The 18,059-nt window shown below is 30.2% G+C and overlaps 1 protein-coding gene across 1 annotated transcript; it reads right to left on the minus strand.

Moving 5' to 3' along the window:
• Positions 1-429: 429 nt before the first annotated feature.
• Positions 430-17,850, minus strand: LOC143247566 (centrosomal protein of 41 kDa-like). Its single transcript, XM_076495846.1, has 10 exons — positions 17,627-17,850; positions 15,787-15,850; positions 15,238-15,285; positions 11,129-11,190; positions 10,239-10,281; positions 7,429-7,561; positions 5,949-6,100; positions 4,620-4,687; positions 2,845-2,959; positions 430-680 (listed from the first exon to the last, which is right to left on the minus strand). The coding sequence occupies exons 1-10, from the start codon at positions 17,681-17,683 to the stop codon at positions 445-447; spliced, it is 978 nt and encodes a 325-aa protein (XP_076351961.1). The 5' UTR covers positions 17,684-17,850; the 3' UTR covers positions 430-444.
• Between the last annotated feature and the right edge of the window lie 209 nt (positions 17,851-18,059).

Below are 18,059 nucleotides of genomic sequence, written 5' to 3' on the forward strand. Positions count from 1 at the left end.
GCTGGTAGAGATTCTGATGAATAATAAAATCAAACTGGGTATATGCACACCCGATGCTTTGTTTTGCTGGCACATAGAAATATAGCTAATAAAGAGGAAACAGAAGTTTCGTGAATTACCCTCCTGATTGAAAATTGTAATTATATTTGAATTGTTCAAGAGATGACAAAACAATCAACTAAAAGTTTGTACTTGAAAAAAAAAAAAAACAGATGTTTTATGAGTCGCCATACCACAGCTAAAAAACAACAACAAAAGAATAAAACTATTAGTGATGGGAACTGCCAGCCAATTGTTTCACAATGCTATTGTGATGCCATTACAATGAAAATTATTGTAAAGATGAAAAAGTGTGACAGTAAGAAAAAACAGCTTCTTTTCATGGCTTATATTACAAAGCTGTTGGAACCTTCTTTCTTTATAACTTGATCAAACAAAAGACAATCACCAAATGAAGCTAAACAAAAGGATATCTGCTGAGGTAAGATGGTTTTTCGTACTGTGTCCTAACTGATGTAGAGAATTGAGCTTGAGAGTAGACGGTTCACTGTTGCTTACAGAAGATCGGGCACTAAGAGTCACCCTTTTCTTAACTGGTGAGCTTTTCTGAGAAATACACGACTTTGGTAATGTGCCAGTGATTAGTCCTTGAGGAAATTTCAAAGCTGCCAACTTTAACCCTTAAACAAAAAATGACAAATGGTTTACAAAAGTGACTAAACTGCTAAAAGATATATCTGTATGAAACATTGAAATGAAAATTAGAATACAGTACTTCAAGTCGTTAAAAGTTCCAGCCAACTATAAAATTAAGTAGGCAATTAAAAAAATTGTAACTTGTAAGACACTTGTGCAGTATTCACAGAAATTTGCTGAGATATACAACAAATACAATTCTTGTCTTTCTCTTTTTAATCTAAGTTTCTCTAGCATAACATACATAGTCAAGACCACCAAGATATATCAATTTTATTTGTAAGTAACACATCTGAGTTAAAATAAAATTTGAAACTTTAGGATTTATAACTTGTTTAATTTATGATTGTATAATTATTTCTATCCTTTAGATATTCTTATAAATAAAATAAGAAACTATTCCACAACACAGAATGATCTAAATCAAAACATTTTTTGTCCTTGAGAAATTCAAACAAATTACTATTATAATAATCACTTTTTCTTTACTTCTTTCATATTAAAACATTACATATTTCAATGTAATATTGCAATATTACATGTTTCAATATATTCATGCTAGATCCAAAAGTATTCCGTTTAAATAATATTTTGTATCGTAATAATAAAGAATTTCCAAAAATGTTTTGAAAATTTTTAACTTGTGTTAAATCTAACCACTTCACAGATCTAGATCACTTTCAACTTAGAATTTAATCAGGTAATTTAAACACATGGCAAAATCTCCTGCTGTATTGAGAACAGTTGACTTTGATAGTGATCAGATGTAAGAAATGAAAAATAAAATAAAAGATAATTAAATCAGTCTCATTAAGACTAGTGGAGGTTTAGTAAAATAGAAGGATATATTTAACACACACCCTCGGGTAAACTGAAATAATAAATTTATCATCCTATATTCAAAACGCAAATGTTCACGTCACTAACTGTAATAATAGTCATATATAAATGATTAAATTCTGCACATATGGTTAGTCCTTACATTAAGATTATGACTGGAATTAATACACTGTATTAATAACTGGATTAAATGTACACAATAATAAATATCAGAGGTATGACGTTATGGTCATTAACAAGGAACAGGAAAGAAATAATAATTATAATTATGTTGCAAACTGGAGCCACTGCTGGACATCGTGTGAGGCAATTCAAACATGATTATATATAAATATAAGAAAAAAACACACTCTTATGACATGTGCTGATGTCACTATTGGAAGTGACGCAGAGTAATTTAAACACTGACCGTGGAATATTTGTAAGTGATGAGAAACAATAAGTGAATACAATTATGCCACCTACTGAAACTGACAAATACAATCCAGATACACTCATGCATTAAATGTATCTAACAAGAAACATCAGTGGAATGTGATCATGTGTAATATTAAAACAACTGTGTTCTGATGTAGTGATAAATCAAACAGGATAATTTGTGAAATATAGGAAACAGAGGAATAATTTAAAAAAATAGAACAAACATTACTTTAAGAAATTATTCCAAAAAAATTATTCTCCAAATGTAGCACATTTTATGTTTCCATCTTTGTGATATGACTACTGCATTATTTGCACATGGATTGTTTTGAGTGAATAGGATATATCATACAGAACTACAGAAATTATTCTTACTACAAAAGTGAGCTTATAGAGTTTAAAGTAGGATATCAGTATAACTTTGGCACATAACTTGCTTAAAAACTGAGAAGTTTTGAGCGACAAAAATAAACACCTATTACTTAAAACTCAAAATGGATAAAACCTGGAAATCAACATAAGATGGGATCATTTGGCTATGACATTAACTGTCTTTTGTTAGTTATATCTGGAATTTGTTGTTGTTGTTTTTTTTACTTTTAACCCAAAATCACATTTTACGGATGCAAGTTGCATACAGTTTCAAAAGTAAAAAAAATACTAATTTGGGGGGTGAAGCTAACATTTTCCAAAATTTTGAAGACAGTAAATTAAAAAGCAACAAAAAGTGTGTCTTGCTACTTCAGTAGAGAAGGTGTTAAACTTTATGAAGCATACTATAATTCTTTTACATAAAGCAAATTCTTAACCAGGCAACACTAGCAGCAAATACTTAAAAATCACTCAGAATTCAGCTAATAGCATGGTTTAGAAACAAGATAAATTTACCTCCTGAAAGTAAAAATACATTGTCATATCCTCGTTGAACTAAAGTAGATGCCACATTGGGGGCAATTGTTTCATCTTCATCATATATTACAATGATTTTACATGGTCTGTTTTTCTGGGATTTTGGTTATGAAAGTAACTAAACACAAGTGAAAATACAACTAATGTCTACAGAGTAAGGATAACTGTAAATTAATTGTTACACATTAAAATATTATTTTAATATATAATTGACTTTTAATGTAACTAAGGTGTCACTTGTGTTTATCTGAATTAAAATTTTAACTCTCTCACTGTAAGTTCAATCGATTGAACCTAAAAATTTACACCAAATTCAACTTAAAAGTTTTCATACAATAACTTTTAACAAGTCTTATATATTTTGAAATTTTGCAAGCTTTCAGTAAACATTGAGTCACTTGTTGACAAAAAATCAAAATTTCTAACAAAGTATTTTCACTAAATTTCTGAATACATGTAGTTAAAGTGTTAAATGCTAAGGGTGTAAAGCAATTTTCATGTTAACATGAAAATTTTCATGTTACTTTTCACCTTTTTGTTTGCATAATTTATAAATCCTCAATAAATTTAAAACATTTTTGTCCAGTAAAATCTTATATTTTATCTGTTAGTTTCTTTACTTTAACTCTATGTGAATTTGGTCAGTTTGGTCGAACTTGTAACCACCACAAAAATTTACCTTTCTTCTTTATATAAGGACTTCAAATTGTAACATTAAACTATATTTATATTTAAACCTGTAACAGTATAAATCTACATCTACTTAAATGTATTGTTTTATTGCTCTATGACCTGTGTTTAACTAATATTCCCCCAAAACAAATTGTAAATTACTTGGCAAATGTGAGGTATATGTTTCCCAATCAAATTACATAACACACAAGGTATTTGCGAGTCGCTTTTGAGAGCACCTTGTAAAAAGTTTATTATTTTTATTTATTTTACCTAATATGACCTAAAACATTTCTAATTCTTACATGTTTGTTTGTTTTTGAACTTTGCACAAACCTACACAAGGGCTATATCCACTAGCCATCCCTAATTTTGTAGTGTAAGACTAGAGGGAAGGCAGCAAGCTCTGTACTCAAATAAGACTGAAGGCTGTTTTTTATGCTTTGTGTGAACAAGACTACATCAGAAAAAGTAATTTATGTTGAATTTCATACTTTTTGGAGAGGTAGTAAATAAATTATAGATGAGGAGATGCCTAAACAGCAAATATCACAATTCTCATACCAGGGGAATTCAGGATTTTTTTTATATTACCCTGTACAATCATAAAGTTTTGTATCAGCTTCATTATGCAGAGTACAATTGTTCATAATCTAGCAAGTTGTAAAACTTTTAATTATGCCATTATCTTTAAAAAAATCATGTAAAATTTAATATTATATCAGAAAACCCTAATTATTTTTTTAAATAATAATTCATTTTAGAAAATTTGAAACCACAAATCTCCTTTCCCTGATAAAATAATCATAAATTTTAACATCCTCATAAAAATTGAAAAATGAGAAATAACAGCCTTGGTGGAAATTGTTTCACTTTCCAAGTAAATAACATGTTAAAAATAGAGAGTCTTTCAACAGATGTATCCCAGTTTTTGTCCTGTGATTTTCAATGAAACAACAAATCATATAAAACCAATGGGAATTCAGTCTGTCTGGAAAATGTTTTATCAGAAAATTATTTTTAACAAACACCTTTAATAATTAAAAACTAATTTTGTATTTATTAAATTTCCAAAAGGATACAAAATCCAACAGTTCTTTGGTTTCATAGTTGCATGACCTGGACAACATCGTGTATGGATAATTCTTGGCTGATTGAAAACATAAGAATAATATATTAAGCACATTCAGATGTTTTACAAAACAACTGTTCTTAGTCGAGTTTTGTTAAAATCCCAGATTTACTAACAGATTTGTTCCTTCTGGACTCCAAGGAGTGGTAACATAAAACAATCTTATTATGCTTTGGTAAGTCATGGTAAACTGGTATGGATATTATTGTTACAAATTGTAAAAGATTTTCACAATATGTTAAAAAATAAAAGTATTACTTACATCAACAATCCTTAGCATTAATTTCTAGTTTACAATTTCAACCTTGCATGCATATTATCTAATAAATGTTTATCATGTATTTATCTACATACAAATGATTTATTTTGTTTTAAATTTCACACAAAGCCACATAAAGGGTATCTGGGTTAGCTGTTCCTAATTTAGCAGTGTAAGACTAGAGGGAAGGTAGCTAGATTTTGTTTGTTTGTTTTTGAATTTCGCGCAAAGCTACGTGAGGGCTATCTGCATTAGCCGTCCCTAATTTAGCAGTGTAAGCCTAGAGGGAAGACAGCTAGTCATCACCACTAACTCTTGGGCTACTCTTTTACCAACAAATAGTGGGATTGATCGTAACATTATAATGCTCCCATGGCTGAAAGGACAAGCATGTTTGGTGCAACAGGGTGAAGGCAGCTACACCACCCAACCATCGCCAACTCTTGTGCTACTGTTTCATTAATGAATAGTGGGATTCACCATAACATTACAATACCCCATGGCTGAAAATGCAGGTATGTTCGGTAATTAGGAACTTGAACCCACGACACTGAGGTAATGAGATGAATGCATTAACCACCAGGTTCAGTTAAAAATGAACTTTAATTACAGTTTCGTATGAATTTCAATACTATTTATATAAATTCAATGAAAATGGATCATATTTAAAATTAATTCTAACATATATACTGCCTGATGTATACTCATTATGTATTCTAAATACAAACTTTATTGTTAAATCTTACAACTTTTAATATTCTGCAAAGACTGGTTTTTGAGGCTGCAATCTGTTCAACACCCAAGGTATATGTCTCCAAGATAATAAACTTTTAGGAGATTTAGTATCAAGTAAATAATAGATATACTTGGTATAAACCCATATATTGATAAATATCTTGCAAGTTATAAATATCTTCAAATTAATTTGTTTTTTGTAGAGCAAGTTTTATCATGTCAAACAAAGTGTTCTATAGTTTAAACCAAAACATTTGTTGAACTAGAAAAATGACAAAAACTAACCTATAATAATGTGGCATTCTTTATATGCATCTCTGTCTCGAACATCTAACAGCACATACGGTAAACTTGCTTCATCCAGCGAAACTGGATTGTATTCTGGAGAATTTTTAACACCCTTTCTTAAGTCTAATTCTCCAACTCCACTGATGACACTAAGATAAAAGAAACAAAAATTTATTAGCATCATTAAACAAGATGCAAACTGGACATAATAACTTTAGGTTATTTAAAGTTGGATAAGTTGTCTTATCACTGCATTCTGTGATTAGTGTATTGTCTTATTTACCTGTACAGTACACGAAAGACTTGTCTGATAACAGTTATAACAGTTATAAGATATGTTAATTCATCTTTATAAAGATAAAACTAGAAATAAAATAACAGCAAAGGGTAGTGGGAAATATAAAAAATGATAACGTGATGTAACGTATAGGAAATACTGATATAAAAATATTACAGCATGAATAACATCAATAATGTAAAGTGAGTTTCATTAGAAGTTTAGTTTTTAAAATTTTTTTAAGAATTACACAAAAATCAACAATTCCAGGATCAAATTGACTTAAAATTACAAATAGGGATTCTAGAACTTATTGTAGCATTATCAAATAAACCAACACAGCAAATTGAATCTAGTATCTTTGCAGATGGACAGTTAGACTTACTTTGTCTGGTTTCTTAACTTATTGACTGCCAAGTATTTCAGCTGCTACAATACAACTCTAAAGCTTCTTCATTTTGTAACTTTTTTCGTGATGCCATTATGGATCGAAAGTGAAACAATTTGTAAGTAGGTCAAATGTATATATGGTGCTAACATCTAGTGTTAAAGTTAGGTATTATTGAGAACAAATTAACTCGTCCGTGGCACTGTGTTACCAATCGGCTTGGACAAGTTATCTCATCTACGGCACTAAACAAGTTAAAGTCAACAGTTAAAGTATAATTTCTTAAAGATCTTTCCATAGATAGTAAAACAGCTGAATAAGTTTTTGTATGTGGAATATTATAAAACTATAAACTTTACACTTTTAATAGACAATAAAAATAATTCAGTTACCAAACTAGACTTTGTAAGACTAAAATAGGGAAATATGTGGCAATTAACTTGTTTACTGCTGTCTTTTTGTATATTCAGCATTACTTAGCTGTGAGAAACTGGAAAATTTGACACATCATAGTTTTAAGTAAATGAAAAGTGATATCCTTGATATTGATAAGATACTGTTGAAGTGATAAAATTCATGACATTTCTTTTTTCAACCTTATAACTTATACTAGTAAAACTCTCGTAATGATTTGTTTTTAAATGTTTTACACATCTCTGAAGGATAACTAAATCAAATAATCTAACAATGCTTAAATTCAAAGCATTCATACCTTGTTTAAGACGTCTTAGAAAAGTAAATAATCTTTATGCTGATTTCACTTGAAACACTTCTCACTGAAAGTATGTAAAAGCAAAATGTGACTGTCGTACCTTTGAAATGTTGATCTTGTAGTATCCAGATCAGAAACTTCACTCTGTGCACTAGAATACTGTTGTACTCCAGGTGAGTTTCTATAATTAGTCTCACCTCTGGCCAATGTTACGTCACTATACTCTCCGTTATCTATAATGAATATTCAAAAAGATAAAACTAACCAGCTGCAACATTTGTCCACTATCATAAAATTAATCTGGAAAGCATATATATATGATCAACTAGTGTTTGAAAACTCTTTCAAACTAGAACCTTTAAACATTTAACAGTAATGACCCTATAGGATGGAACAACAAAACTATAGTATGAGTGAAGGAGTTTTCACCACAAATATTATGATACTGGTGTGAACAAACTTAAAATTATTCATAATAAAACGTTTAACTTCTAGCAATGCTTTCTACCTGTTAACTTATGACTAATTCATATAGTTGTTTCTTTTGAAAGTACAATAACAAGAGGTTGATGAAACTGATTTTTTAAAATGAGTGTGGCTGGCATGAAATCATGTGATGAGCATGTGCACTGTTAAATATTTTTTAGTTAGATGCTTGATAGAGTGTAACAATGAGGAAATTGTTTGCCATTTTATACATGTGTGTGTGCCAGCTAACTGTTTTATCCACGAATACAGATGTATTCAAGATGAGGAAAAACATGTGGATCCAGCTGAGGAGGCTTAGACTGCCATTAACAGACATGTACAGGGCTATACATAATGTTTTAGAACAAAATAAACATTTTTCTTAAAAAAAACAAAACATTAAACTTGTCTGGTACAATGAAAAGTATTTGAAACATCCAAAATATACTCCTGTACTCTTATTGATATATTATAAATGCTGGATGTATGTGATATAAATTAAATATATTAAAATCTAAGTCTAGAAACATTAACCATATTTTTATATATTGAATTCTTTTAACTTTAAGAAAATTGATATTCTTACTTTGAAAACTTTTCAATAGTCTAGTGAATGTGTTTACAACTATAATATACAGTAGTGTGTCTGTGTGGATGTGTTTGCATAATGCAAATAGAATGATACATGTGAATTCTCCATGTAAATTTTATATCAAGTTTACAATTAAATTTATCATAAATATGCTTTAAATGTTCTAGTAGTAAGTTAAATAAAGCTACTGCCCTGTACAAGACTAGTTTTGCTCAAGTTTCTCTAACCTTTATGGATAAACCTTTGAATCTTTCATCAATCAATAAGACTTTACAACATTTACTCTCTACACACAGGGTCGGTCAAATTGACCGACCACCTGACCTCCCTGTACTTGCAAGTCTTTATAGATTTAATACTTCTAACTTTCAATATAGTGTGCACATCTTTACAATATTAGGCAGTCTTTCACACATAAAAAAATCATTTTTTTCAGGGAAGTATTTTTAATAAACCAAAATAAAGATTCATTCATGAACATACTGAATATTTGTTTTGAATAACCCACGTGTATGGATGTTCATGTTGAGATCAAAAATACTTTTCTTCGTCTCAAACATCCCAAATTTTATCTGCATAATCTCTGAAATCTCATAAATACATTTTAAATGTTTTTCTCAGTAAAACTCTATTTTATTGGAAACAAATCTCATTCACTTTCTTTTTTTTTTTTATCTAGAATGACTTCAAATGTAAGATGAAACTATATACATTTATCAAGTTAACTTTAAATTTGTAACATATATTTGTACTTACATTTTATTGATCTTTGAACTGTGTTTACCTGCTGTTCACACCAATACAAGTTGCAAACCATTAGGAAGATGAGACACTCATGTTACATTATCAAATTACATTACCCGTTGAGCTACTCCGTATTACTCTCATGAGTGCCTTGTGAAACATTTTTATTATATCAATATTGTTTACTTTATCTAATCTAACCTTAACTAACTCAAAGAGATATTTATTTTTACATTTTAGTTACTTTTATAATCATAAATAAATAATGAATATAAGAAATAAAGTACTTACCCAAGTATTCTTTAACCCTACATTTTAAAACTAATGACAGTAGTGTATTAGATAATTTTTATTTAATTAAATAATGTACCAAATAACATAGATTAAAACCATAAAACATACAAGAAATATGCAACTTCTTCTAACAATCACAGTTTTTCTGGCTTTTTAACTATGTAACAGAACAGTTACAAATGTCTCTAACATAGCTGCTGCAATTCTTTGGGGAACTGAAGTTGAATTAGAAGTGAAACTGACTATTTTGTGTTCAGAACACAACATTATACAATACATCATTCGAAAGCCTTGACTTTCTATTGGTAATAGATACTGTATAATTAAATATAAGGGAGAACTATTAACATTTCTTGAAAGAGACAATGTGACAGAAGAGGTCTGATTTTTACTTGATAGCTCTGTAACAAAACAAACTTGAATGCTATAAAAATTATGACAATTTTATTGTGAGTACTTTATGTTTAATTTTATAGTAGTTTCCTAGGGGGTGGTTAATAAAACAGAGATGAGAAAATATCCAGACAAAATGCATCATGTGAGTCAAATTAGAAGTTCAGTATTTCTTAGAAATTTAAAAACTTAAAATTTATATACTATTAATGTATGGGTTATTAGCTAAGATTTTATGCTGTGCTAATTGGTATTATATAAACAAAAAATAGTTTAATTAAATTATGAATGTAAGACACTAAAATTTTGTGTCATGCATAGTAAAGGATATTTGAGGAAAGAAGGTTATAGTGAGAAAAACCCCATAGAGAAACAATTTAAAAATATATATATATCAAAATTTGGGATCTCTCCCTTACCTTCTCTTGTTTGTTGCTGTAATTCTTTGGCCACTTCTATAACCTGTGAGTGAAATTTTCTCAATAACTCTTAATATATAATAACTTAAAGCAAGTTAGTACAAAAAGTTTAAATGTATTACACTAATTTATCTAAACCAAGATATATTGTCCAAAATATAAATACATGCATATTTGTTGTTAGAATACAAACAGAAATTACATTTATAAATTTACTGAACCTTGTTTGAGTAAAAATTCCATCGACATACTTTTGCTAATCTTAGTTTCAAATAGTGCACCACCAAAACATAATGTTTTATTAACATATTAGTATCCCTGCTAATCTTCAATATTTTGAGATGGATAAAAATACTTTCTAATAAAATACATAATAAATAGTAAAGTTATTCTTCAATTAATTATATAAGTTTTAGTGTATCTTGAAACATTCTAAGTTTATCTTAAACTATTTTCATGTTTCACAATAACTACTTGGTACTATTGTTATTAGAATGCAAATGCAAACTGTTTCAATATTATTAACACTCCTACAAAAAGTGGGGCCTAATAGGCCCCAGAGCAACTTGAAAGGTTATTAATATTAGGCTAATAATTTTGTATTTAAATGAAATTGCCATTTAAATCCTTTAATGAATGGATTAACAAGATTCCCACTGTCCCTATCTACTATCTAGCGAAACCACAGCCAGGGGAACGGGCTTGGAGAAATCAGAACTAGAAACGTCTTTTCGTAGGAGTGTTAATCTCTGAATAGAATGCAAATATGAACTGATTCAGATCTGTTATATTAAACTCTTATCACAATGCAAATGTTAGCTAATATAAATTTTACATAAACATGCTGACTGCTTGAACAACCATGGAAAAAAAAAGCCCAAAAAACTCACCAAAGTTACAAATGTTGAAAGCTTAATTCGTTTAAATATTTCTCCTCTTTTGTACTTCACGTCTGCAAATGAAATAAAGTAATAAACGTATACTGTAAATCAGTATCTTACAGAGCAGTAAACAGCTAAATAGTGCTTTTCAGCAGAAATGCACAAAAAATGCATTTGAAGTAAAGAAATATTGACATTTTTCAAGTTCAATCAAATTCCTTCTTCACCTGTATAATATTCAATGCAAATTAAAGTAAGTTTAAAACTTTCACAAAATTACAGCTCACTTTAAGGTCATGATACTTCAAAATTCCTCATAATGAGCTTATAATTTCATGTTAATTAAATCTTAAAAATATGTTATTCATCCCTTTTTTAATGTGGCATAATATATATATATATATACAAGAAACTCTGAATCAACATAATTATATTGTACATTGTTTATTTGGGATTAATAAAAGTGTGGTAAAGTGTTTGCAAATATTTCTCCACAATTTACAATGTCTGTTTTTAATAAATGAAATTATTGATTGGAGCAGTAAGTGAGAAGACTTCAAATTTAAATTATGTTATTTACCTTTTTCTTTCTATAGGATGTGGAGAAACTGAGAATTGATGTAAATATATCTTTTTAAAATTTAGAAAACACACCTTATATAATATTAATATTTAATTATTCATTAACTATGTTTTAATGTCCAATTTGTTCATATACACTGGTGATAAAGTAATTAAATTTCAGATGCAACTCTAAATAACTGTGATGTGCAGTTTAACTTATCTATGCCAGATGAATAAAATGAACTAAAGTATGACATATAGCCACAAGCTTCAGAATATTTATATGATAAGTCCTCTCAGTTGTAAGCCAAGGTCTTAAAGCTTCCTGTTTATTGTGTCCCCTAGCACTGAAAGGACATGTCCATGAAAATGTATAAATCTGGATTATGAGGAAGAAGCTGAACACCCATTGACATTTGAGCCATGTCCAACCACCAGTGCAAATAATCAACAAACAAATAAGGAAGAGAAAATGAACCTTCAAAGTATCTTGCACAATATTCCACTGGTCATGTAGAGCCCATTGAAGAAATGCATATGTGTATGACCTGAGGGGATAAGAGCTGCCATGGATGATCACATCCCCAAAAACGACAGAACCTTGCAAGTTGAAATAAAAGGATCAATAAAAGTATGGAGAACTGAAAGCTTCATAGAATGAAATTGAAGAGGAGAAGGTTGGGCTCAAATGAGATGGATGTTAACAAACATATCCAAATGGACACAAGATATTGTGTAGTCATAAGAAAGGACTTCTTCAATTTGATTAAGCAGTCCACATGTGCAACCTCCAGAAGCAGCTGATAAGTGTACTATGCAGACTTTTGTTTGGAACTAGCAAACAGTAGTCAGTTGTTCGTGTACTGAGGTAAGAGCAACCCTTCAGCCTGCAAGTGATGGCTGAATGCTTTGACCACTTGCCACAAAATGTACAGGGCTAAAGCAAGCCAAAGGGCAGTGTGCAAAATTAATAAACCACTTCACAATAAAAAATAAATGAAACATAGCATAAGGAATGATAAGTTGTTCTCCACAAATAAAGACAAATCTACCACAGGCTACTAGTATTTGGTTTTCTTGGGAATGACAAATAGCCTGGAATAAAAGCTTAAAAAAAAGATGATGAATAGGTTAAATGGTTTGTACTGCCTCAGACAAACATTGACTAGGTGTAGGATCTGGAGGCAATGGGAAGGAAATGGGTATTAAAGATAACGGAAGGAGAAAAAGAATTTTTGGATTGAATAACCCATGGAAGTGTGGCAAAGATTGCCAAAGGGAACAAATTTGGACAAGCAAGCTCCCACTGGACTGGAACCAACTGGGTAGTTGCTAGTATCCAAGGTGACATTACCACCTATGTTGAGTAAACCAATAAGATGAGGAACTCCTAGAGAAAGGAACAAGTAAAAGCTAAGAAGAGCTAGAAACTGAAACACATGTAATCAAAGAGAAAATGATAGAGTGTTGATGCACTGAATTCATGTGTGATTCCAAAGTCTCAGGCACATCACCAAAACATACTGCAGATAAGATATCCCAACATTAGAGAAACCACTTGTATAAAGCAAAAGTCAAAGACAGCAAACACAGAGGTAATTATGAAGAGGGTGTCCCATGAAAACCTCTCAATGTTACTGTGGATCACTTCAGAAAGGAGATGGATTGTATATAAATATTGTAGCAGGGAAGTAATGGTATTCAGATGTTGACATTAATCTTCAACAGCCACCTAATCTGAAGAATACAGCCACACGCCAGACTCAACGCACACAAGTTAAGACCACAGACGCATCAATCACAACAGACGTCAATGTCACATTCAGTAAGAAGACATAATTCGTCCCAAACAGAAACAGAATGACTCATCAATACGGATAGAATTGACCACTCAGTTTTACATCCACGAATGGCCTATCTATATCCTCCTGGTGCTTTTGTTGTTGTGTTAGTTTATTTGTTGTTTTTTTCCCTGAAAGCTTTACTAACCATGATTTCCTTTTCAGCTACTTCCGGGCACCATCAGGGTAAATTATTCGGATCCCTGATCGTGAAAGTGTCTTTTCTTGGGGTACTCCCATTTCCTCCCCATAGTAAATTCTGAGGCTTTTGGATTTACAGATCTCTATTCTCTTGTGTTGTTTTGGGTGGGGGGGGGTCAATATTTAACCTCTCACAGACCACTACTGGACCTTTGTCACCAGCCTTCAGCATAATCTGGTATACTTAAAATTCTTTTGGGTTAGCTTTTAATTACAAGTTCAGCACGAAATTTAACTTCACGAGTAGGACAAAGAGAAAGACTCTTCTGAGCGCCCTCAATTGCTTTGAGTTTCTTTCTGAGATGCAAAGTATTAAATTGGAATACCTGCAATGATTTTTAATTTTTAATGGTATGACAAAAGCAAGAAAACTGGGCATGGGATAAATACACCAGAAAATCAAGGAATGCCCATCCCATGGGTAAAACTGACCACAATCACCGAGACTCAAGAAATTGGTAGTCACCCTGATGGTAAACTAATGCAAATTGATTCATAGCCAGTGAAAGGCTCAGTACGAAAAATATTTACGATTAAGAGGGAAAAAAAAAGACTAAGAAATTCAGTTAACTGAAAAATAATGAGGAAATTGTATTTCAGAAATGATTTAAGTTCACAAATTTGAAAAATACGAAGACTACCAAAAAAAAAAGTCTTGACAAGTACTGTCAGACAAGAAGTGATGGTTCTGTGGAATTAGAGGGAGTCACATGCATCAAGAGAGTACATTTCACACTTATTGGTTGAGGGTTGTTGCATGTGAGATTCATTGGAATCAGTCTATTCCAGATGGGTGGGAACTACTTCTTGCTATGATGAATATATTACTGGAACCTGTGAAACAATGTACTGTTGCTGATATTTATATACATATTGATTACAAGTCAAAAAGGTAATTATCTCCAAGTAAAAAATAATGGGCTAAGAATCACTTGAAATACTGATAACAGTTTTGGTTTCTTATTTAGGATAGGGTATTGATTTATTGGAAAAGGACTACTAGGATGATTATGGAGTTAGAAGGATAATCTTGTAGGGATATGTTAAGACCACTTAATATCTTTTTCTCTGAAAAAAAATGAAGGGTAAAACATGATCTTATCCTGATATTATCAGGGGAAATTCATAAGTTAAAGGCCCCTGATTTCTTTGTGCAATAATTTGAAGATATCAGGATGAGAGGACAAAAGTTATAAATGTGATAAAAACATACACTAGGCAAAGGTTAAGACAGTTTCATATTTCCAACATGGTAATTAACTTATGGAATGAATTGCCAATGGCAGTGCCAGCATCCTATGTGAATTTAATAGGGAATTAATGATTTTAATTTTTTGGAAAATAAAAGTTGATTTAAATTTTTTACTTTTCCAATTGGTGGGTGTGAAAGAAATCTTAAAGGACCAAATGGTCCCTTGTTACCCATATCTTATGTTATAAGGTATCTAATATTGTCAGTTTTAAATTGATCCTATAAATAAGAAGATGAGTTGTTGGGATAACATAACTTACTTTTATAAATTTCTTGCATCCTTCCCACATATCTTCTCACACTAGAACCTAACAAAATGGACTTATTAGTATGTTCATATCACAACATATACAACTTTGCTATCATCTTTATCAACAAATACTGTTTACTTTTACATAATATTCTAGGTAACTACTATTATTAATTTATCAAATGTTAACAAACATATATAAGGAGATCTGTAGTAGAAGTTGTATACGTGTACAACATATTTGTATTGCAAGATCCTTTTCTACATACACATGTGGAATTTTTTTTTAGTAAATTCTCACCTCCTACCTTCACTCCAAAAACAGAAAACTAATCACTGAGTCCAGTTCCGATGCTCCAAATATTTATTAACCCTTTCTTAAATTTTAAAGTTGCAGCCTGGAAGACTGGCTCAGTGTGTGATGTGCGTAACTTTTCAAAGGATATTTATAATTTTTTTTTAGAGTTAGAAGCACCACTTGTTTCATTGAAATGTTGATTATTAAAAATTAAAATCAGGTTAAATACATGTACACTAATACTTTGGAAAACATACTTACCACTGTCAACAACAGGTCTAACACATCTGTACCTTGGGTTTTCTGGAACCTTTTTATTTAAAACCTGAATAAAGAATAATTTATATTTCTAGATTAATTGTGTATCAAAACCATAAAATCTTCCAAACTTAGCCTGAAAATATTATTTTATTCCTAATATTATTCAGTGGATGAAAAATGCAAAAAAATAATAATTTGTTAATAAAACATTAAAGCATGAAAAAAAATGTTTACATTCTTATTTTAGAATATAATGGAAATGATTCAGTAATAAACAAAATATAAAGTGATTTACATTCAAACAAATATATAGATATATAAAAATCATCCAACTTTTGCCACAATAATAGAAAAAATGTAGCAAATTCACCAAACTTCCAAAATGTTAGGCTTTACAATGCACATTTCTAACATTCATTATTACAATTTGATTTTTCTCATATTCTTGAGTTTTAAAACAAAACAGTAATAGTATAAAAAGTCAGGTTTGCTAATTTTCTCTAAATTGTTTTCAATATTCAGAAATGCAAATTGAAGAAATAGAATGTGAACATTTGAGTGAGATAAATATCAATATAAGTATTATAGAGGGAAACAAACAACATTTGATAAAAGACAAACCTACAGTTGAGTGTTTAGCTATAGTAAAATGAGCTGTCTGAATTATAGGATCTATTTATACAAATTTTGAATTTAAATTTTAAAGTTAAAAAAGAAGTAATACTTGATCAAATATTTATTTTTAGTTTCCTTATTACAAGAAGGAAATTGACTTGCTGAAAATGATGCAAAAACAGAATATTATCCTGATAATACTGAGTTTACCATATTCCAACCATGAAGACAAGCCTAAGAGAAATGGGCTTTTTTTTTTTTTTCTGAAGCAGAAAAGAACCACAGATTAGCCCAAAACATGTACACAGATATGTCTAATACTGTCACTGTCAACTGTTTAACTACTGTAAACATATTTCTTTCTCATCTCTTATAGATGATATAGAAGCTAAATATCACTTTTAACAAAGAAATACACAACACAGTTAATACTACAAATAACAGAAATACATTTGGAAAATCTTAATTCTACAGTTCACTGTCATTTGAGTTCTATAACTGGAAAGCGTAAAAGTATGCAATGCATGGCTGACAGTGCTGCCCCAGCACTCGGGAGACTTACCCTTAAAGTTTAGAATTGTTTTCCACTCAAGTTAACCAGAACATTATCAGAAGTGGTAATTGCAAAAGCTACAAAAAATTATTATTTCGCATTCACAATTATTTTTTGCCTCTATTATTTCTTTTTTTAAACACGAAAAATTCAGCACAGAACAATTCTAAGGCAACAAAAAAACCTAATAAAACTTAAGGTGTGCAGTTTAGCCTCTACCACTGCATCATTGTTAGTATTAATATGTAGTGTCTCTTAATTGTTTTACTAATTTAAAGCAGGTAACAGCAACTAGTGAAATTTCAGAATTGCTGTATTTTTTAATTTTATTACGTTTTAGTCCATTGACTTAAGACTAAACAGCAAGCATATATAGTACCAGTAATAAATAGCATTATTATTAATAGTAATTAGTACTATAAACTGCAAAATACAGCATTTTAGGGATAATTTATACATTTACAAGACCGAAATTCGTTATTATTAAAAATAAATTATTAAAAGAAAAACTTAATATTTAAAGACAAAGGATGTAGACCAACAAAATAATACTTATGCTGAAGGTCATAAATAACAAAAGAACAAATATATTACATTACAATAGGAGCAGAGCCAAATCCCTTTTTCGTATAAGTAATTCTCGAGTTTATGAAAGCTACTTAGTGAACTTACAGCATCTTTATCTAGTTTCTTCTTGTAACCATATGCTAATCTAGCCATCGAAGACATTTTTCTTTGTTTCTAATATGATTATTAACAAATATCTGTATTACAAAATCAAAACTAAATATCACAGGAACAGTTAAATAATAAAATCTGACTTATTTTAACACGTCGAAAACATATACCTAACGCCTTAGAAACACATCTTAAAATCTCCATAACGTCATGCGCCCTCTTTTGTCATAAACATATTTCACTTCATAAGCATTAAAGAGAGAGAAAGAGAAAGGCAGATTATTTTCTTTTTTATAACACGAGCCATTTTTTCAAGGAAATGTAAGAATTATGATATTCAGTAATCGATCACTATATTTTGTCAGTTAAAAATTGCAACTTATTCTCAACATTCCAGCGACCCCCGATCGCTTTTTTAGATTTCTGC

The sequence above is a fragment of the Tachypleus tridentatus genome, chromosome 3, assembly GCF_004210375.1.
Source record: "Tachypleus tridentatus isolate NWPU-2018 chromosome 3, ASM421037v1, whole genome shotgun sequence".
NCBI lineage: Eukaryota > Metazoa > Arthropoda > Merostomata > Xiphosura > Limulidae > Tachypleus > Tachypleus tridentatus.